This window comes from Dama dama, chromosome 22, assembly GCF_033118175.1.
Source record: "Dama dama isolate Ldn47 chromosome 22, ASM3311817v1, whole genome shotgun sequence".
Taxonomy (NCBI): Eukaryota; Metazoa; Chordata; class Mammalia; order Artiodactyla; family Cervidae; genus Dama; species Dama dama.
The window spans coordinates 53,846,953-53,869,029 of NC_083702.1; the positions used below are offsets into that span (position 1 = coordinate 53,846,953).

A 22,077-nucleotide genomic window follows, 5' to 3' on the forward strand; every position below is an offset into this window, starting at 1 on the left:
GTATGTAATTGCCATGACTGTAGCCTGGAATACACACTTAATTTATATTCTTCAGTGTCCCCTAAATTTAAATAGCATTGAATTATTTTATTATGTACCTGATTTTAATCCTGGAACATAATTTTTTAAAAAATGATATAATGCTTCCTTAAAGGACATTTAGATGGGCTCATTATGGGATTGTTGAAGCTGTGTGGTTTAGTAGAATAAACAGAAGCTTTTGAAGCCAGACAGACTTGCTGGCCTCACCAAACTGCTTCACTAATTTACTAACTGTTAGCCTTGAGCAGGAGAAGGCAATGGCACCCCACTCCAGTGCTCTTGCCTGGAAAATCCCATGGACAGAGGAGCCTGGTGGGCTGCAGTCCATGGGGTCGCTAAGAGTCGGACACGACTGAGCGACTTCACTTTCACTTTTCACTGTCATGCATTGGAGAAGGAAATGGCAACCCACTCCAGTGTTCTTGCCTGGAGAATCCCAGGGACAGAGGAGCCTGGTGGGCTGCCGTCTATGGGGTCGCACAGAGGCAGACACGACTGAAGTGACTTAGCAGCAGCAGCAGCAGCAGCCTCAAGCAAGGGCTTCCCAGGTGGTTTGGTGGTAAAGAACTTGCCTGCAGTGCAGGAGATGTGGGTTCAGTCACTGGTTTGGGAAAAATCCCTTGGAGAAGGAAATGGCAACCCACTCCAGTATTCTTGCCTAGGAAATTCCGGGGACAGAGGAGCCTGGCAGGCTGTAGGCCATGGGGTTGCAAAAGAGTAGGATATGACTTAGTGACTATGCAACGACAAAGCCTTGAGCAAACCCAGTTGAGCCTCTGTTTCTTTATATGTAAAATGAAAACAAAAATTATTCACTTTGTGGGTACTGTGAGATTTAGAGATAATCCATGTAAAACAAGAGGTACTAGCTCATACTCAAGGAATAATGTTGATGATGATTAATAACAGATTGACTCCACTAGTGTAGATGAATCTTTCATTCATTTTGAAGGATTGAATATAATCATTATGTTGAGGTATGTAACATGGCAAATGATTTAAATGTTTCTGATAATTTGAGTACAAAAAACCCACAATGGTGACCATTCATGAGCTACCAAATAGAGAAGAATTTAGTATGTTGGAAATACTATTTATATTAGGATTTAGAGACATGGAAAATCATTGCAATAAAGCTCTTTAAAAAAAAATTAATGTAAAGTTTTCCATTCAGGCACAATGAGATTATTTACTCACTCTGCTTAACAAAGGTGTGAGTGCTTTTGTAAGTAAGATAGAAATAACATAAGGAATACACTAGTTTTTTTATGAATAAATTTCTCACTCATTTTATTTTTTATATTTTGAAGTTTATATGTGGGAAATTATATTAATGGATTTCAAGTGAGTTTTGTTGAATGGAAATCTTTAAAAATAAAAGTGGGGGGGGTTGGAATTTTCTTATGTGTGTTAGTTGCTCAGTTGTGTCCAGCTGTTTGCAACCCCATGGACCGTAGCCTACAAGGCTCCTCTGTTCATGGGATTTCCCAGGCAACAATACTGGAGTAGGTTGCCATTCCCTTCTCCAGAGTTTTCCTAAAGCAATTTCAAAAGTAAAATGTGTAGTTAGAGAAAATCTGGAAAATACTGAGAGCAAAAAGACAAAAACATTCCATAAACTGACCACCAGTGATAGCTTGAGAATTTCTATAAAGAAGTTTTGGGGAAAGAGTTTGGTAGAAGGGGAAAATATAATACTTATCTTCAAGTTGCCTTTCTTTGCTTTTGTTTAACAGGAAAGGTTTGTGAATATTGATGGAGATCATAAGAAGGCTAAAGGTCCTAAAATACTCTGGTGTGGATTGCCACTTCCCAGGAGAAATGAACACTTAAAGTCAGAAGACTTTCTGATGTTTATTGCTCCCTTCCCCATCAGAGCAGAGCTAAGCTGTGTCCTGTTTTTGGCAAAGTGAAAAGAGAGACCTGAGCTTTCCTTTACAAACAATGTTTATGGAGGATTAGAAGAGTAACACAATGGTTTTTAGTTTTAAAATACCTATAGTTAACTTTAGGGATTCTTTACTTATATAACCTAAGGTAGTAAATCCTGGGACACAATATCAGGGTTTTCTTTCCTCTTTGCACACTGCTGACGCTGTAGAAAAACAACCCGTTGCCTTTTTACCTGACTCCGAGGTAGGTGGCCATTCTTCGTTATAGTCATATTACACACTTTGAATCAAGGTGTGGTAGCTTGTTCTGTTGAGAATTCTAATCCTCTGAATCTGGATTTTGCGATGGCTTTTATGTCATCCATATAGGTGTGCTGTTTGGAGCCCTGTGTATTGGCATGGCTGCACTGGCTTCACTAATGGGAGCTTTGCTGCAGGTAAGAGCTAATCCTCAAAGGTTTAAGTCATAATCACTAAATTCTTCTTTTAAAAAAGTTGATGTGATCATCCTTCTAGACTTCTCTCTTTATATATGTACCCATAGACATACCAAGAAACAGACGTGACTGAAGTCTTTAAAATTTTTTTAAATTGAAATTTCCATTTTGAGATAATCATAGGTTTACATGTAATAGTGAAAAATAATACAGAGAGACTCCGCACACCCTGTAGCCAGTTTCCTCAATGGTGAGAGACCTAGGTTACTTTTTCCTGTGGATGTCCAGTTGCTCTAACACCACTTGCTGTAAAAACTCTCTCTCTTCCATTGATTGCCTTTGCACCTACATGAAAAATCAGTGGAGCATATTTGTATGGGTCTATTTTTGGTTTCTTTGCTCTATTCCATTGATCTGTGTGTATATCCATCTGCCAAGATCACAGTCTTGATTACTGTCACATTGTAATAAATCTTGAATCCAGATTTACTGATTCCTTCCACTTTATTGTTATTTTTCAAAATTGTTTTAGCTATTTTAGTTCCTTTGCCTTCCTATATAAAGCTTAGAATAATCTTCTCTTCATATATATATATATATATATATTTTTATATATAAACCCTGCTTAGATTTTGATAATATTGCCTTAAACCTATATAACAACTCAGGAACATTTTTACCACATTGCATCCTTTAATCCATAAATATAGTATATCTCTTCACTTATTTAGATCATCCCTAAGTTTTTCCACCACCAACTGTGTAATTTTTATAAGCCCCATTTATATTTAGTTAGATTTATACCTAAGTATTTACTTTTTTGAGTAATTTAAATGACATTGTATTTTTAATGTTGGTGTCCATGTGTTTGTTAATGTATAAGAGATACAATTGATTTTTGTATATTTATCTATATCATGTGACCTTGTTGAGTTTACTTATTGGTTTCTGAGATTCTCTTCAACTTCAGATAGGGACAGTTTGATATCTTCTCTTCCAATTTGTGCATGTACCTTTTGTTTCCTTATTGCTTCAATTTGTTATTATTATTATTATTATACTATTCCTGTGGCTTCAGTTTCCACATCATGTTGAATAAGTGTAGGGAGAGTGAACACCATTGCCTTGTTGCTCAGTCTGAATAAGGAAAGTGAAAGTGAAAGTTGCTCAGTCGTGTCCTACTCTTTGCGACCTCATGGGCTATACAATCCATGGAATTCTCTAGGCCAGAATACTGGAGTGGGTAGCCTTTCCTTTCTCTAGGGGGTCTTCCTAACCCAGGGATTGAACCCAGGTCTCCTGCATTGTGGGAAAATTCTTTACCCACTGAGCCACAAGGGAAGCCACTGAATGAGGAAAGCATTTAGTAATTCATTCTTGAGTCCATGAGCTGTAGGAGTTTTGTATATCCCTTTTACCAAATTAAGGAAATTCCCCTTTACTCATATTTTACTGAGAGTTTTTATCATGAATGAGTGTTGAAATTTGTCAGATGATTTTTTGGCATCATTTGATATAAAAATATGATTTTCTTCTTTAGTCCTTTGACATGGTATATTATCCTGATTGATTTTCAAATGTTGATCCAGCCTTGCATTTCTGGAATAAACCTCACTTGGTCATAGCATATAGTTATTTTTATATCTTGCTGAATTCTATTTGATGATATTTTATTAAGAACTTTTACATCTATATTCATGAGAGATACTGATCTGTAGTAATTTTTTTTTTTTTTAATGTCATCATCTGGATTTAGTATTAGGGTCATACCAGCTTCATAAAATAAATTGGAAAGAATTCTCTCCTTTTTTCTGAAAAAGATTGTGCAAAACTGGTGTTAATTCTTTGTTTCGTATAATGCTATTTAATATAATACTCTAGTGAAATCATCTGCTCTTGGGGGTTTCTTTTTGGGGGAATTTAAAATTATGAATTCAGTTTCCTTAGTAGTTATACCTATTCAAATTACCTGTTTCATATTGGATGAATTATAAAATGGATCAAGGATTTGGTCTATTTCACCTAAGTTGTCAAATTTGTTTGTGAAGTTATTCATAGTATTCCCTTCTTATGCTTTTGATATCTGCAGAGTTTGTAGTGTTAGCTCTTGTTTTATTCCTAATATTGCTAATTTTATCTTTTATCTGTTTTTTAGTCTTGCTAGAGGTTTGTCAATTTTTATTGATATTTTCAAAGAATTAGTTTCTTGTTTCACTGATTTTTCCATATTGTTTTTCTGTTTTAAATCATTGCTTTTTGTTATTATCTTCATTATTTTCTTCCTTCTGCTTACTTTGGATTTTGTTCTTCTTGAGGTAGAACCTTAGATGATTGATTTCAGACTTGACTTTATAATTTATGCACTAATTGCTAAAATATTCCCTCTCAGCACTTTTAGCTGTGTCCCACAACTTTTCATATGTTGTATTTGTATTTTATTTGTTTTTTTTTTTTTGTATTTGTATTTTAAAATTTCCTTTGATATGTCCTTTTGACCCATGGATTGTTTAAAAGTATGTTACTTAGTTTCTAAGTGTTTGTAGATTTCCCTGTTATCTTTCTGCTGTTGATTTCTAGTTTCATTCCAAGGTGGTCAGAGAACACTTCTGTATGATTGTAGTTCTTTAGAATTTGCTGAAGTCTGTTTCACAGCCCAGGATGTAGTATCTTGGTATCTGTTACAGGGGAACCTGAAGGGAACGTGTGCTCTGCTGTTAAGTGTATATTCTATAAGTGTCAATTATTAATAGATCTTCTCTTTGATGGTTCTGAGTTCTTCTGTATCCTCCTGGTTTTCTGTTTAGCACTCTTTAATTGTTTAAGTCTTATTTTATCTTCAAGTTTCAACTTAAACACTATTTTCTAAAAAGGCTCCTTCTGTTACCTGGATAGGTTTGAGTTCCCCTCTATTATGTTCCCAGAGCACCTCATATTTCTCTTATCATCCCCATTATAATACTTTATTGCAGTTATTTATTTAGTGTCTGTTTTACTAAATAGGTTATAATTCCATGAAGGTGAGGATTATGTCATTGTTCTTTGATACTGTACCAAATATCTGGTACAGTGCCTGAGACAAAGTAGATATTTTATACATTCAGGTTGACTGTAACTATTTATGTATTGGTTCATAAATATCTACTTATCTGATCACCCCCGAGTGGTCCATGAAATTTCCATGGCCACCTGGGTCCGACTCTGGGACTCTGGGACCTCAGCATGACCCAGAAACTTGAAGGTTGATGCTAGGCATAGCAAGTCCTCCAGACTCCCGCTTCAGGCCTAGGATTTGGTTCTTTTCTGGCCAGTTGTTGCTTAGTGTATACCAGCTGTTAAAACAGTGTGCTCTCATCCTGATTGTATGAATGAATGATGATTTAGGTCTGGAAACTCTCTTATCTGGTACACCTAAGCTATAACCAACAAAACTCCTGTTAGTATGCTTTCCTTCATAGTCTGAATGACTATTTAGAGCTCTTATTATGATTGATTCCCCCTTTCCCTCGCTTTTCATGTACCAGCTCTGGCCTGAGGATAGGTAATGAGATATTCTAGGAGAGTCATCATGACTTGAAGACAGCTCTTCCTTGCTTCATCTCTAACCAAGGTCTTATTCCTGAGACAAGTACTTGGTGGGGAGACTATTCCTTGTATCTCCAGAGCTGGCTCTAGCTCACACTGTCAGTGACCACCACGTGTGCCAAGGGACTTTGCACATTTTGCAAAACTCTGCCTTCCTTCCTACTGGACTCTGGTTCAGGAGACATCGTGAAATGATTCCTTAGGGCCATATTCTGAGTCCACATTCTCCTTGAACACTAGTTCTTCTGTCATCATATCCTCACTCCCTCCCTAGTCCACTAGGTAGAGCTCTTTTGTTGTTTTTTGTTTGTTTGTTTGTTTGCTATTGTTTTTTAACCCAGAGCTGCAGTCTATACCCTCTAAAATGTTTTTGACTGACATTTTTTCTTTAATGTATTAATTCTGTTCCATCTGTCCCTTTTACTCTGTGAACAAACCAGTTCATCCCTGATTCTTCTTTGATGGTTCTATTCACTCTCAAAAATTAGCTGTCTGAATATTGTGAACATACATCTCTTGAATGTTTCAGCTCTTTGCACTTTTCCATTCTTCACACTATAAACGTTTTTCACTATCATGATTTTGGCATCTGTCCATCAAAGCAAAGGTTGCAGTTAGCTAATCAGGTTAAAACTTTCTTCATGATTTGATCAATCTTTTTTTTTTTTTTTTTAAGTCACATTTCTCATTCTAGTTCTATCCTTAGGAAATCAAGGATAGCACTGAGTTTTGTTGCCATCTCTGGTCACTTAGTAGTACTTATCCACAAGCTTGTTTTGCAGAGCATTTTTGAGACTACAAAAGCACAAAGGAGTGATGTGATTATTAACATCTACAAGGACAATACTAGGAGGAGTAGTGTCCCTCTTGCCTCATAGTTCTCTGTCCTCTTTGTAGTTTGCTTCTTTTATTGAGGATACTTAATGAACAGATAGAACCTGACCCTGAGATGCAGAAGCTTCCAGGTTCTAATTATCTCTTTGTCAGTGGCAAGGCTGCCATGATTTTCAGGAGTCTGAGTTTAAATCCTCATCTCAATGAAATTACTTTTAAATGTTTTAACTTTGGATTTCCGATTGCTGATTGATGACTTCTTATTAATTTTGTAGGCAGCACTCAGCATATTTGGCATGCTTGGTGGGCCACTAATGGGCTTGTTTGCTTTGGGGATTTTGGTTCCCTTTGCCAACTCAATTGTAAGTATAAAAGATGAATATATGTAAAGTCTACTTTTCCAAGTACAGTAGCATTTCTACAATTTTTCTCAATTGTAAAGTTATGGTTCCTTTGATACCTGTCATTAGTGTCTTATCTTGATGACTTAAGTTATTCGTGTTGACTTTGCTGGGACACACAATGAATGTACTATGCACTGGGACCCTGCATGTGTGAAACTAAATGGAAACTGCCAGAACAATATATATTGTGACTGCTGCTGCTGCTATGTCACTTCAGTCGTGTCCGACTCTGTGCGACCCCATAGACGGCAGCCCACCAGGCTCCCCCGTCCCTGGGATTCTCCAGGCAAGAACACTGGAGTGGGTTGCCATTTCCTTCTCCAATGCATGAAAGTGAAAAGTGAAAGTGAAGTCACTCAGTCATGTCCGACTGTTCGTGACCCCATGGACTGCAGCCCATCAGGCTCCTCTGTCCATGGAATTTTCCAGGCAAGAGTACTGGAGTGGGATGCCATTGCCTCCTCCAATATTGTGACTATCACATAATTATAGAAAAACATAATTATAACTAAAATATAATATTGTTGTTTAGTCACTATGTTGTGTCTGACTCTTGTAACCCACAAGGCTCCTCTGTCCATGGGATTTTCCAGGCAAGAATACTGGAGTGGGTTGACATTTCCTTCTTCAGGGGATCTTCTTGACCCAGGGATTGAGCTGTGTCTCCTGCACTGGCAGGCAGATTCTTTACTATTGAGTCACTGGGGAAGCCCAAAATATAATATTAAAGAGTATCATAAAAAATAAATAAAATAAAGAGTATCATAAAGCACAACTAAAGGCTATATATTATGAAATAATACATAATATGATATATAATATAATACAATATATTATGAATATTGGGCTTCCCAGGTGGTGCTCAAGGTAAAGAACCTTCCTGCCAATGCAAGAGATGTAAGAGACGCAGGTTTGATCCCTAGGTTGGGAAGATCCCCTGGAGGAGGGCACGACAACCCACTCCAGTATTCTTGCCTGGAGAATCCCAAGGACAGAGGAGCCTGGCAGGCTACAATCCCTAGGATCTCACAGAGTCAGACATGACTGAAGCAACTTAGCATGCACATTATGAATATTATATTATATAACTAAAGAACAGCATTTTGTTTTCATTTATTTTTTATCCTTCATGAAAATTAATCATTAAGATTTAAAGGAGATTGACAGGCTTGGATATGAAAGATTTCAGGGCAGTAGAGCCAAGGATACCTGTGAATAGCCAGAGTACAGTAAAGAGAAGTAATAAGATAAATTCTTTGCCACTTTGGTCAGAAACTGTTCCGATATTTAAGGATGTAACTGCAACAACGTGGTTCTGTTCCCAAAGGGGTAATCATAATTGAGAACTGAATTCAGAAAGAAGTGATAGCTATGTTCTTCTGTATAGATATATCTGTGCTTTGAGGTGTTCTAAGTTTTGTTTAGAATAAATGAAATTGAAATAATTTCTCTGAAAGTCAGGAGGAACACTACGAATTTAGTCCTGCTATAAAGCTGAGGTTTAGGAAAAGCTTATAATATATATGTGGTTGTTTCAGACAGATGGAGAATAACTGCAGAACTTTATATTTAGAATTCCATTTTCCTCATGAGGCATTAGGGATTGGTAAGGCAGATACAAGTAAGGGCTATTATCATTGTTATTATTGTTAATAATAATTCTCAATGATGTGTCATATGAAATCCTAGCTTAGTAGAAATGAATCAGAGTGAAAGAGGGCAGTTCGTGTCCACCTCAGAATGTTGAAGTTTTGATGAGATTCTTTGCATTATGAAATGCAAGTGGTTGGTTGAGTGCCTGAAATATTAAAAGAAGACTGACTTTTAATTTTTGACATTTATTGCCACCATGAGTTGCCTCCAGAAATGCTATAGCTGACTAGGTCCAACTTGTCCTTAGCAGAGGAAGTAAGATACTGTTATTTCTGTTGTAATAATCTGATCATTATTCTTAAAGTGAGGGGAGAAATTTCACCACAGAGAAAGGGGCTTTCCAGCAAGATTTGCTTTCAACTGCATCATTTGGAACTAGGGCTTAAATCATTTGAGGACTGACTGACTATCAAAAACAGTTCGATTACTGGTGAACGGTAGGAGCAGGGTAACCCAAGTCTTCCAAAGATTGTGAAACCAACTGTCTTTAGAGAGGACATTTCCACTTATCTCTGGAAATGCTTAGCTTTGTTATATGTACCATTGCAGTCATTTGTGAAAAGACCTTGCTATTGTCCCCTAATTTACAATCATGCATGTTGCTAAGTAAAGGAGTAAATTCTGTGGATGCTTTCTTCTTCAAAGCCTGTTGCTCATGCATGCATGTGTGCTAAGTCACTTCAGTCTTGTCTGACCCTTTGCGACCCTAGAGACTGTAGCCCACCAGGCTCCTCTGTCCATGGGACTCTCCAGCAAGAATACTGGAGTGGGTTGCCGTGCCCTCCTCCAGAGGATCTTCCCAACCTAGGGATTGAACCTAGGTCTCCTGCCTTGGCAGGCAGGTTCTTTATTACTAGCGCCACCTGGGAAGCCCCTGTTGCTCATATGACATGCCATTTTTTAATTTTTTGTAAATTAAGTAAAAGTGGAGGGAACAGTTGGCTTGAAGTCAACTGCATATCTGTCTGTTGTGGTCATTGGGTGTAAAGAGATGAAGAGGCCAGAACAGAGTGCTGGTCATGCAGACAGAGTGGAAGGCATGGAATTATGAGATATGTAAAGAAAAATGAAGAGGAATTGGTGATTGGCAAGATAGGGATATAAAATAGGGGCTGGGGGTTCCAGAGATCAGGGCTCTGGGCTGAGGGACCTGGGACCCATGCTGCCCTTTGCAAGAGGCAGGGAGCTTGCAAGGGAGAAGAGTTTTAGGAGGGAAGCTGGTAAATTTGATTTGGACCGTGTTGAGCTTAAGCTCCTAATGCTAACTTCTGTTTCAAAGCAAACTGTATTATTTGTTTTGAAAAACACTTCTGTTTTGCAGGGAGCACTTGGGGGTCTGCTCTCTGGATTTGCCACTTCTTTGTGGGTCGGAATTGGAGCTCAGCTTTATCCCCCACTTCCTGAGAGAATGATGCCATTAAGACTTGAAACCTATGGCTGTAACAGCACATACAATGGAACAAATTGGATGACAACCACAGAAATGCCATTTTCTACCAGTGCTTCTCAAGTACACAACATTGAAAGGTAATGAATCGAGCTTTGTTATGTCATATTTGAAAAAATGAATGTGACAGATAGACAACCTCTGTTGCTCTTTGTCTTGCCTGCAGTGCTGTGATTTTTGCCTAATTCTTAAATGAGGAGAGTGTGTATGGCTTTCTGGCTATTATATTTTGTTCAGAAATAGCAAAAAAAAAAAAGCCATATTTTCTTAATTTCAATAAAAACTTCCACTTCACCTTCAGATGCAAAGAAGACTTGAATAGTAACAAAAAATTCTACTATGTGTAAATGCTGACAAATATTAGTTCCACTTGAATGAAAAGTTGTCTTTGTCCACTGAAAAACCTTTAAAATAAAAAGCAAAATTATAAAAGACACATTGCATATATAGTCTTTGAAGTATAACTTTTACCAACTAGAAGCTAAAATGCATCAAAATATGTTGGATAATTGCCGTTTGTTCAGTTTTAAATATTCTGAATCTTTAGAGCATTGGCAGTGAGTTGCAGCTGTGATCTTCCTGTTAGAGTTTTCAGTTATGCAGTACATTTTTGAGCTTCTGGCTACTGATGTAATCTGATTTAATGAAATAATGTAGACTTTTGGTTGAAGAAGGAAATGGCAACCCACTCCAGTATTCTTCCGGGAAATTCCATGGACAGAGGAGCCTGGTGGGATAGTCCATGGGATCACAAAGAGTCAGATACGACTGAGCGAGTTTCACTTAGTGACTAAACAGCAACAGACCTTTTGGTGCATCTCTGTACAGTGGGTGCGAGAGCAAGACTACCCTTAGTGGGTATATACATCTTCAGTTTTAAAGCGCAAAACCCATGGATGCCTTCAAGGAATGCAAAGATGAGGGCCCTTCCCCTAAAGTATTGCCCCAGTTCCAGCTTGCCCAGAATGAAGCCACTGGAGAATCATTTCTTTTGAGACAAGACATGGCATCTCCCTCTTAAAATGGGACACACTCCTGGGAGAAGGAATGTGACCATACATACAAACATCATTGGTGATTCAGAGGGAATTCAGCTATGAGAATACTTGTGTGGGAGTCAGGGCTGGTAGTCTGCGTGGGTAAAGAGAAAAGGTACTTCTAGGGCCTGAGGCATGTGGGGGGGAAGGTTTGACTAGATGGGGATGCTATGGAGATAAGGGCACAGAAATACAGGGCATATTCTGGATAAGAATGAATGCATCTATGGGGTGGAGCTCAGGAAGTCATTAGACAGAAGGGAGAAGTGATGAGTTAGTTAAGGGAGAAGTGATTAAGGGTAAGTGGGAGGATGTTGAAGTTGTACTTTTCATTTCACAATTTTTCTTAGTGTTTGTCCTGATTATGTAGATGTACCTTTTAATTTAAAGGCTGATTGGTTATTTGGATTTCCAAAATATATAAATTAGCTGACGTTTACTATGTGCCTGGTACCATAATAATCACTGTTCTATGTTAGCTTATTTATAAAATAGCTCAGCTAATAAATCAGAATTTTTGAGCGTGAACTAAGTACCCACAAGAATGATTATAAGTAAAGTTGAAGTGTAGATTAGCACAGACTTCAGGGATGTACTAATACTTGAAGAATGCAGAAGTTGGCTATAAGAGAAGGTCTGGAAAGTTATTCTTGTCACAGAAAATGACCCAAACGGAAGTTGGACAAGAGAATGAACAAGTAATACATTGTGAAAAGTAGTATTCACAGTCTATCATGACAACCAGAAGAAGGAGGAGCCTAATGATTCCTGAGTGAAAGGTTCTTTTTTAGAGGAGTGTAACATGGGTGATATAATCAGGTGAACAAGATCAGACAGGGGGAATAAAGGAAGGAGCGTATGTTGCAGAATGAAGGCAACATATGCAAATCAGGAAGGCCTGAAGCCACATGGTGTCTTAGGACATCATGCACAGTTCAGGATGACTAGAGTCCAAGGGGAGTGAACACACAGCTAAAGGTGAAGTAGGATACTCTCATGGCCTAGATATTAGGTTTCAATTACTCAGATTCAGTTTTTACTTTTTAAGTTCCTAATACTTGATGGGTACATAACTTGCATTTCCCTTATAATTAATGAATTTTGATACCTTTTTACATGTCTATTGGGCATTTGTATAACTACTTCTGTGAACTTTTGTGACTTTATTGAAATCTTTGGTCCATTTTAAAATGAGTTCTCTGTTTTTATTTAAGTTTTCTTCATATATTCTAGATAAAAGATAAGTTTTGAAAATATTTTTCTCCCACCCTGTAGCTTACCTTTTTACTCTCTTAGTGATGCTTTTTAGTGGTCAGAATTTCTTAATTTTAATTGAGTTCAACTTATCAGTCTCTTTCTATATGGTTAGTCTTTTGTGAGTCCCATTTAAGAAATCTTTGCCTACTTTGAGGTCATAAAGATAGTCCTCTAGTTTTTTTATTTAAAAGCTTTCTTGTGCACCATTTCCATTTGTGAATTGTAATCCACTTTGGAATTAATTTCAAGTGATCAAGATTCATTTTTTTCCCCCATATGGATATTCTATTAGCCAAAAACCATTTATTGAAAATACCCTCTTTTTGCACCATTTTGCCATGCAGTGGCAACTGTGACATCAACCTAATGACTATTTTTTGTGGGTCAGTTTTTCAATTTTCTATTCTGTTCTATTTTGTCTGTCTTTGGCCCAATATATCACATTATCTTAAGTTCACTAGCTAACCTCTATGTTTCCCTTCTTTCTGGGATCTTGACCCCTTAAGTTCTAATTGTCATGATCTCTCTGAGGTCTACAAAAACCTGCCTTGTCCCATCTCCAAATTCTCAAATATTACTTTTGGCTGGATGGTGGGTCCATCAAAGCTGAATGTGGAATCCTAGAGCAGTTGTTTTAGAAGCAGATCAGGTCATGTCACTTCTCCACTTAAAATACTACAATGTGCCTTCCAGGTCTATCCACATTGCTGGAAATATAAGTGAAATAAGTCAGACAAACACAAATACTGTATGATATCTCTTATATGTGGAATCTAAAAAATACAACAAAATAATGAAGATAACAAAGAAGCAGAGAAGTGGGGAGGGGCAATATAGGGGCAAGGGAATAAGAGGTAAAAACTATTAGGTATAAAATAAGCTACATATATTGTACAACATAGTGAGTATAGCCAATATTTTATAATAACTGTAAATGGAATATAACCTTAAAAAATTGTGAATCCCTATATTTTATACCTAAAATGCCCAGCTGGATGAATCACAAGCTGGAATCAAGATTGCCAGGAGACATCATTTAAAAGTGGACATTTAATTTCCAAAATTCATGGAATTTTTAAAGTATCTTTGACATTAGTTTCTCATTTTGATATTAATGTCTCATTTAAATGCTTTCTTCTCTATAATCAAAATGGGAATTATTATGTTTATTAATTTATTTACTTAATCATTACACATCTTGTTTAGAATGTAAACTTCCTGAGGGCAGGAACCCCCCTGCCCACCTTCTCAATGGCAGACTTTTCAGTGACAAGAACAGTGCTTGGGACACAAAGCAGAGGGGAATGAATAATGAATGAATAAATGAACAGAATGAATAAACACGGATGTTGGTATTATAGTATGAGATCAAGGTTAGGTCACACTTAATTTCTGACCCAATAAGGTAAAATTGGGACAGCACATTTGGACATTAGAAACATGATTAAGTATTGTGTTCTGACTTTGCCATGAGGCTTATTGACACATACTCTTGGTTACTAGTGGCATGCGTGAAACCTTACAGTTATGCTTTTGTCCTTTCTTAGGACTCCGCTGATGGATAACTGGTATTCCTTATCATATCTATACTTCAGCACTGTTGGAACTTTGGTAACGTTGTTTGTGGGAATGCTTCTCAGTGTATCAACAGGTAACATTGATATTGCTATATTTAGTATTAGTATTGCTATATTTAGTCTTGCTATATGTACCTCTGTATTAGTGTTTACTATATCTGTTTCATAGCTATTTATGTTATTTTACTATATAAAATAGTAAAATACTATTAGCTCAATTGTTTGTTCCATTTTACTCATGGGAAATTTTAGGGCCTAGTCTTGAAAACAGAAGACCCATCTCAGTTTGAATCTGTTATGCCGTTTACCAGCTGCATGAACTTATAGCTCTAAGTCTGTAGAGCTGCTCCAAAGCTACTAAGCCTTAGCTATCTTATGTATCAGATGAAGGTAATAGTAACTGACCTGCCTATCTCACAGGTTGCTGTAAGATAAAAATAAAACGCTTGGGTGTAGCTATTACAATGCTAGGAGTTTTATACATACCATTATAATAGCCCTGTGCCATGATATTCTCATTGTCCTGCACCAACTCTTTGTAAACTGGAAAGAAGATATGTGTACATGTGAGGAGAAGTCTTTATATCTAATTATGGTCTTTATATCTAAACATAGTGTGAAGGCTTTTTTCAGATGTCTATAAACTTAGAAAAATACGTTTTAAATAAAATCACACCAATAATACACGTGGTATACCCTGCTCTCTGGGATTGCTGTGGAGCCATTATCCTGGGAATTCACTGTGTCCTCATTCTGTGAGCTCCCTTGGCCCCCTTCCTCTGTTGGATGCTCTGCTGCCTGAGTCCCGTTTCTCCGAATTCTTGTTTACCCCCTTAACTGGATGCAGTATATGCTATGGCATGTTCTTGAGAAAGGATGGACAAGAGATCTTGGGAACATTGCATGTCTGCTTGGTAACTGTTGATAATGTGAGTAGAGAATCCTAGGTTGAGAGTAACTTTCTTGTTCCTGGAGCCTGTCTTACTTTTCTTCGACTTGTCTTGCTGCCGTTCAGAACACCAGTGCCCTGTCGTGCACTGGCCATTTACATGTGACCCACTTCACAATGACTGTCCTGCCCTAAACCCTCAGGAGGGTCTGAAGACATACATCCTTCAGTTCCAGGGAACCTTCCTGTATGATTTCTTTTGTGATTTCCTGCCGTTTTCGATTTTCTCTCTCTGGAAGCTCCTGTTAGTCAGATGTTTTAAACTTGGACAGCCCCTCTGATTTTCTTATCTCTTCTCTCTATTTTCCATCTCTATGTCTTTTAGATCTACTGCCTGGGATATTTTTTATAATGACTTTTCCAATAATTTTCAAAGGAGCGTGCTGATCCAGTTTTGAGAGTAGTCTGTAAGGAAAGGAGGGCGGGTAGAGGCTATTGCACTTATCCAGGTGAGCAGTCATGGTGGTTTGGAGCAGAGCAGTAGTGTGGAGTTGGGGAGAAAAGCTGGGCTCCCTAATTTCCTATGTTCCCTCACATGTACACATCCATAGCAGCCAAACCAGGGGCAGGAAGCACCACTGCTTTCTTTATCAAATATGTTATAATCAGTCAGAAATCCTACACTTGATCCAAGTATGTGTGATGTCTGCTTTATGCTACAAATCTACCAGCATGGTGCCCACTTTGTAGAATTCTACCACCTCTCATTGATTTTTTGGCATCTGGATAGCACTGTCTTTGAGACATCTTTGGTACTTGCATTTAGAATTAAAATTATATTAATAATGACATTATTATAACAGATTAATGATTATATTAACATTATATACTTGTCATTATTATAGACATTACAATCTATAATTATTATAATTTTATAATAAAGTTTGTAGTTATCTGTTACCTCGCAAAGAGTTGTTTAAACTATTATCTTTCTTTTCAAAAAGAACTGTGGTATTTCTCCTAAGTAAAATTCCCAGCATGGCAGGTTTACTCTCTTATCTGTTGTGGTATATTTTAAGACAGATTTTAAATTTTTCTCACCAGTAACCCAACCATTCAGATCTGGAACAAACATCTCCTTTTACTATTTGACTTTTGGTCTTTTTCAACTCATTTTTTTCCTTAAAAAATGGGAGGGTCATGATACTCTCTTTGCTCCTTTTCCCTCCCTTAAATGCTTTGATTCTGATAACCATATTGGTTTTCATTTGAATAGTTTATCCAACAATTCACAGTTTCCTACATTTCTTCATACATTCATAACCACTAGATTAAGGAAGGGAAACTCTGCTGTCTGAAGCAGAAGTAGATGGTTTGATATTTTATTGGTAGAACATGAAGAATGCTTTTAAACCAGTTTTCCTACCAGTATTGGGCCAGATGACTCTTCCCTAGCTGATACTGGATGAGGCAGTTGGCTTACATTTAAGAGCCATCTCATTTATCTTTAAACAGTAGACTCATATTGATCCCAGTGAGAGGCTTGCAGAATCTGGGACTGACTGAAGGAAGAGAAAGGGTAGTCTAAGTCTCCAGCACTATTTAAAAGACTCTTTGTATTTTGTAAGTGCATAGAAGTGAATGTGCTCAAGTTAAATGTGTGTATGATGGTCCTTCACTGGGTAGTTACAGATATCTTTTTAACGATGTAAATAATGTCTGTTTTTCAGGAGGAAGAAAACAAAACATAGACTGCAGATTCCTACTAACCAAAGAGGACTTTTTATCTAATTTTGACATTTTTAAGAAAGTGAGTTGGCTTTCTTTTTCCTTAAATTCTTAAGACTGTTTTTATCACCAGGATAGAATACTCGTTAGTCCTCAGACTCTCTTTGGAACTCTGATGGACAAGGAAGGTATTTGCCTTCCTCTTTAAAATGATTTATTTCTGTTGTTTATCTCTGCTTCAGTAGACTGTGAATAAGATTTAGAGAAAGAAAAGTAGTAGTGATAATTATTGAGTTGAATAAACAGTTTCTTTTTTCTAATCATCATGTTAACATTTTCTTTTAGAAGAAGCGAGTTTTAAGCTATAAATCTCATCCAGTAGAAGATGGTGGAACTGATAATCCTGCCTTCAACCATATTGAATTGAATGGCACAGATCAAAGCAGCAAGATCAATGGAACTCGTTTGTGAAGCAGCTGTGACGCTAAATGATCTTAAGCAGTGTCCCAGTTTTATGTCTTCTAAAATACTTGAATCAGGTTTTAGATTTTTTTTTTTTTTGGTCTATAATGAGTACTTTGGAGGGAACTTCAGGGATCATTTTGTTTAAGCAAAGCCCTGACTTTTCTTTTTTTTAACTTTCTACACTCATTAATTGATGCAACTCTGGAGGTAAAAGTTTCAGCATCAGCATTTCCCTCTCTCTTTTATTTCAGTGAAGCTGTAGTTGTGAAAGTTGTGACTACATATGTGCTGAAAAGCTAATACATACATATAACATGTGCTTGATGGTTAAAATAATATTCTTAAATTAGGGCATTGTTAAAAATATTTCCCATGCATTTGGTGCTGGCATGTTTTAGAGTTTGCTGAAATTATAATTGATATTAAAAAAGACCTTTCTTCCTCCTATCACACTCTGTTTTTAGGGAGCAATGAAATAGCGGGTCTATGCTATCTAAATCTTTGCTTCTCATCAACCCCTATCAGCCCAGGGTACATATTAATCTTGGAATTGATTCATGCTCAGGAGGGCGGTAATCAAGAAGCATCCTGTTTGGGACAGAACATGGGCCCAATAACCAAGGTCTTCTTGATACTACACATCTATTCTTAGGCCTTTTTGATTGTTCTCTATAGTTCCTGGCCACTGGTTGCTTCTATTGCCTTTCTTAGTCTCTGGTTCTTATCTGGATTCCAATTTTCTGACCCATCAACTGGTTTTGTTGTGCGTTTCATGCTTGCTCACCTTCCTATTCATAATTTCCCATTCACTCTATTGCCTTGTGCTTGCATATATCTTAAGACATCCAGTGTGAATCCTGTTACCCCAGATCCTGGTTCACTGCAACCCAGCCTATAAATATAAACTCCCTCCCATAAGCCTTATACTGACCAAAGTACCGTCAATTAGGTACTTACAGATTCAGTGGTCCAAGAACATACACAGAATTAAAAATGGTTAAGCTCCATGGAATTAGAAGATTCCATTGAATACTATTAAGCTGCATTTTTGAAAGTCAACCAATCTGCAATCATTTACATTTAAAGGTACATACACTTAGACATGGGTTGCCACCTGGCTCAGTGGTAAAGAATCTATCGGCAGTGCAGGCGATGCGGGTTTGATGCCTGAGTCTGAAAGATTCCCAGGAGAAGGAAATGGCAACACACTGTAGTATTCTTGCCTGGAGAACCCCATGGACTTGAGGAGCCTGACGGACTAGAGTCCAGTCCAGTTCAGTCATTCAGTCTTGTCCGACTCTTTGTGACCTCATGGACTGCAGCCCGCCAGGCCTCCCTGTCCATCACCAGCTCCTGGGGTTTACTCAAACTCATGTCCATTGAGTCGGTGGTGCCATCCAACCATCTCATCCTCTGTCGTCCCCTTCTCCTCCTGCCTTCAATCTTTCCCAGCATTGGGTCTTTTCAAATGAGTCAGCTCTTTGCATCAGGTGGCCAAAGTATTGGAGTTTCAGCTTCAGCACCAGTCCTTCCAATGAATATTCAGGACTGATTTCCTTTAGGATGGACTGGTTGGATCTCCTTGTTGTCCCGGGGACTCTCAAGAGTCTTCTTCAACAACACAGTTCAAAAGCATCAATTCTTCTGCGCTCAGCTTTCTTTATAGTCCAACTCTCACATCCATACATGACTACTGGAAAAACCATAGCTTTGACCAGACAGACCTTTGTTGGCAAAGTAATATCTCTGCTTTTTAATATGCTGTCTGGGTTGGTCATAACTTTTCTTCCAAGGAGTAAGCGTGTTTTAATTTCATGGTTGCAGTCGTCATTTACAGTGATTTTGGAGCCCCCCAGAATAGTCTGTCACCGTTTCCCCATCTATTTGCCATGAAGTGATGGGACCAGATGCCACAGGATTGCAAAGAGCTGGACGTGACTGAAGTGACTGAGCATGCATGCTTAGACATGGAGAAGGAAATGGCAAACCACTCCAGTATTCTTGCCTAGAAAAATTCCATGGACAGAGTCTGACAGGCTACAGTCCTTGGAATTTCGAATAGTCAGATGACTTAGTGGCTAAACAGCAATGCTTAGACATACTGAATTCCAGTATATCCACCTGGTTGAAAAGCTAAATTACATAGGCAAATATTACTATTTTTCTTTAGTGTTCTGGAATTACTGAGTATATGCTATGTTCCATGTTTTAAAATTTCAAGTAGCAATCTCAAAGTTCATTTTGTTTCTTTAGCTATGATTCTAGCTAAGACTTTGGTTACAGGCTTTCATCAATAGCTTACTTTTTTTCTATAGTTCACACATTAGATACTGTTTAGAAGGGTCTTTGTTTTTTTTTTTAGCTTCACACTGTTTTAAAATAATAATGTGTGAAATATTTAGGTACATTAAAATATTTTATAATTAGGTAATTTTGCTTACTTTTTGATACTTAGGTGACAATGCTGTATACATTTAGAGGTTGCCAATTAAAAACATTAATAAATAAAAAATAAGAAATAACATTAATCTAAAACAAAGAGATTTATACATTTAAATTAATGATATATTCATATATTTTGTATATGTAAAGTTGTTACTTTTAATCAACATATTTGTAAGCATATATCAAACTTTATAAACCTTTCTGTAATTTTTTAATGAGTAGGAAGATATAATCTTATTTGTTTCATGTGAGTGTTATTTGAACTATTGTTATTTATTTAGTAATTCTAAATGCACGTGTGTGTAGACTGCTTTAATTTAGGAAATAAAAATCAAGTTATTTAAATAATTTTTTTTAATCTGACTGCCAAGGAGTTATGCAATATATTCTTTTTTTTATGCAATATATTCTTAATGAGAGGTATAATACTTCCATTCTTATCCACTTTCTTTTAACAAAATATGTCTTTGTGACATTATGAATTGTAGATATTTTACTTCATAAACGTGAGAGAACCAGATGGAATTCTTAAGAGATAAAAGTAATATTACTATTAAGTATTAAAAATTATTTATCTTGTCTAAATCTTTGAGTTAAACCAAATTAAGGTAAAATGTTAATATATTATGAATTTTAAAAAATCAGGTGTTCTTAATTATTTTGAATCATAAAAGTGCTAATGGGAGCAAAAAGCCATGTAAGTTGTCTTTTTTTTTTTTTTGCCACTAACAAGTTGTATTACCTTGAATTTATCCTTAATCTCTAATGATGGAACTTAACACTAAACACATACCTACCTCACAAAAATATGTATGAGTATCAGAGATCATTTGGCACTTTATTAACTCAAATAGTGTGCTTAAAATTTCAATTGAAATTGATTGGAAATCAAAAGTTGAGACAAAGGTTATTGCTAGTTTTGAAAAAAGTTAAGCTGTTAATAATTTGCAATGTATGCTGTGGTGATAGTTCCTTTCTCTAAAAAATATCTACCATAGAAATATTAAAATATAGGTAGGAATCAAAAGGCTACAGGCCAATCACATTCACTCCATAGAGAAAAGAAAATTCTATATGTAGGATGTGAAACAGGATACACGTATTCATCTACTTAGTTGCTTATGTGTTCATTGTCCCTCTCAGCCAGTGGTTCTCCATGGGGCAACTTTGCATCTCAGGTGACATTCGGAAAGATACGGGATACATTCTTGGTTGTCACAGCCAGTGAGGAGGTGCTACTGGGTTCTATTGGATAGAACTCAGAGATGCTGCTAAATGCTCCATGATGCACAGAGCCGCCATCTCCTCCACAGCAAAAGATGATCCTGCCTCACATAGCAATAGTGTTGAGTTCAAGAAATCCTGCCCTAGAGGCTAAGGCTGAAATCTTGATTTTCCTGAAGTCGCATACATTGGCTATGTTCCTTTAGGAAATGGCCTTGACTTATCTATCTGATTATTCTCATCTACAGGTGAGGATAAAGTATTCTAGCATATGGAACGTTATGATGCAGAATAATAACCATATGTTTTCCACAGCATTTTGAAAATATTAAGGCCTGTAGAATTGTGAATAAATATGAAAACAACTCTTATGAGAGAGTTTCATTTTGCAACATGGTTTTCAATATTAATGTGCACTAGGATAAAGGAAATATTAATATATGAGTATAAAGGTTTTATAATTTTGTTTTATTTATGATAACTCCAGAAAGTATAGAAAATGAGTGTCTGTCCACAATGTAGGTAACATGGGACAGGGATGCGGTTGAGATGGAGGAAGTAGCTCTTTGTATTGATCCTTATAGGAAATTCTGAGTTTCATCCAATAATGATTGTTGATACAGAGTCAGCTAACTGCATGACCCTTTAGTTACTGAAGATTTGCTGTATAATTTAATAACTGTAAAATTCACTTTCACACTTAGTCCCATGCCCATTGTGAAAAAACTTCAGGAGATTGAACATTATAATGTAAAAACATGATTGCATTTCTGATATTTCAACTTGCTGATTAAACTCTACAAGTGTCTGCAGGTGTCTGTTCTTATAGACTAAATGTCGAATTGAATATAATTAATGTTATCTGCTTTTACGGAAAGTAATTTCCACCCCACCACACAAAGGACTCTTCCTATGTACTATGTGTAGATTATAAATGTGTAAGCAAATAAACATGTAGTACTTTTGTCACTGGAAGAATACTTTATATTTTAAGCAATTAAGACTGTATTTGAAAATAGAGAGTAACACATTTAATACTGGAAATTTCTTAGCTGTTCTCTCTTTTAATCTCCCCCCATCTCCCATTTTCTCTATTCGGTAACTCTTAACTCCTATTAAATGAATGGTGTCACTTTTTGTCTCATCCCTTATTTCTTCTAATCT

At 36.8% G+C, this 22,077-nt stretch overlaps 1 protein-coding gene across 1 annotated transcript in view; it reads left to right on the forward strand.

Annotated features, from left to right (window-relative positions):
- Positions 1-21,813, forward strand: part of SLC5A8 (solute carrier family 5 member 8) — a 55,937-nt gene extending 34,124 nt beyond the window's left edge. Inside the window, exons 10-15 of the mRNA XM_061125545.1 lie at positions 2,304-2,371; positions 7,063-7,149; positions 10,166-10,371; positions 14,133-14,236; positions 16,782-16,861; positions 17,125-21,813. Of these exons, the coding sequence (XP_060981528.1) occupies positions 2,304-2,371; positions 7,063-7,149; positions 10,166-10,371; positions 14,133-14,236; positions 16,782-16,861; positions 17,125-17,250 (671 nt within the window). The 3' untranslated portion in view covers positions 17,251-21,813. The remainder of the gene's footprint in view (positions 1-2,303; positions 2,372-7,062; positions 7,150-10,165; positions 10,372-14,132; positions 14,237-16,781; positions 16,862-17,124) is intronic.
- The last annotated feature ends 264 nt before the right edge of the window (positions 21,814-22,077 follow it).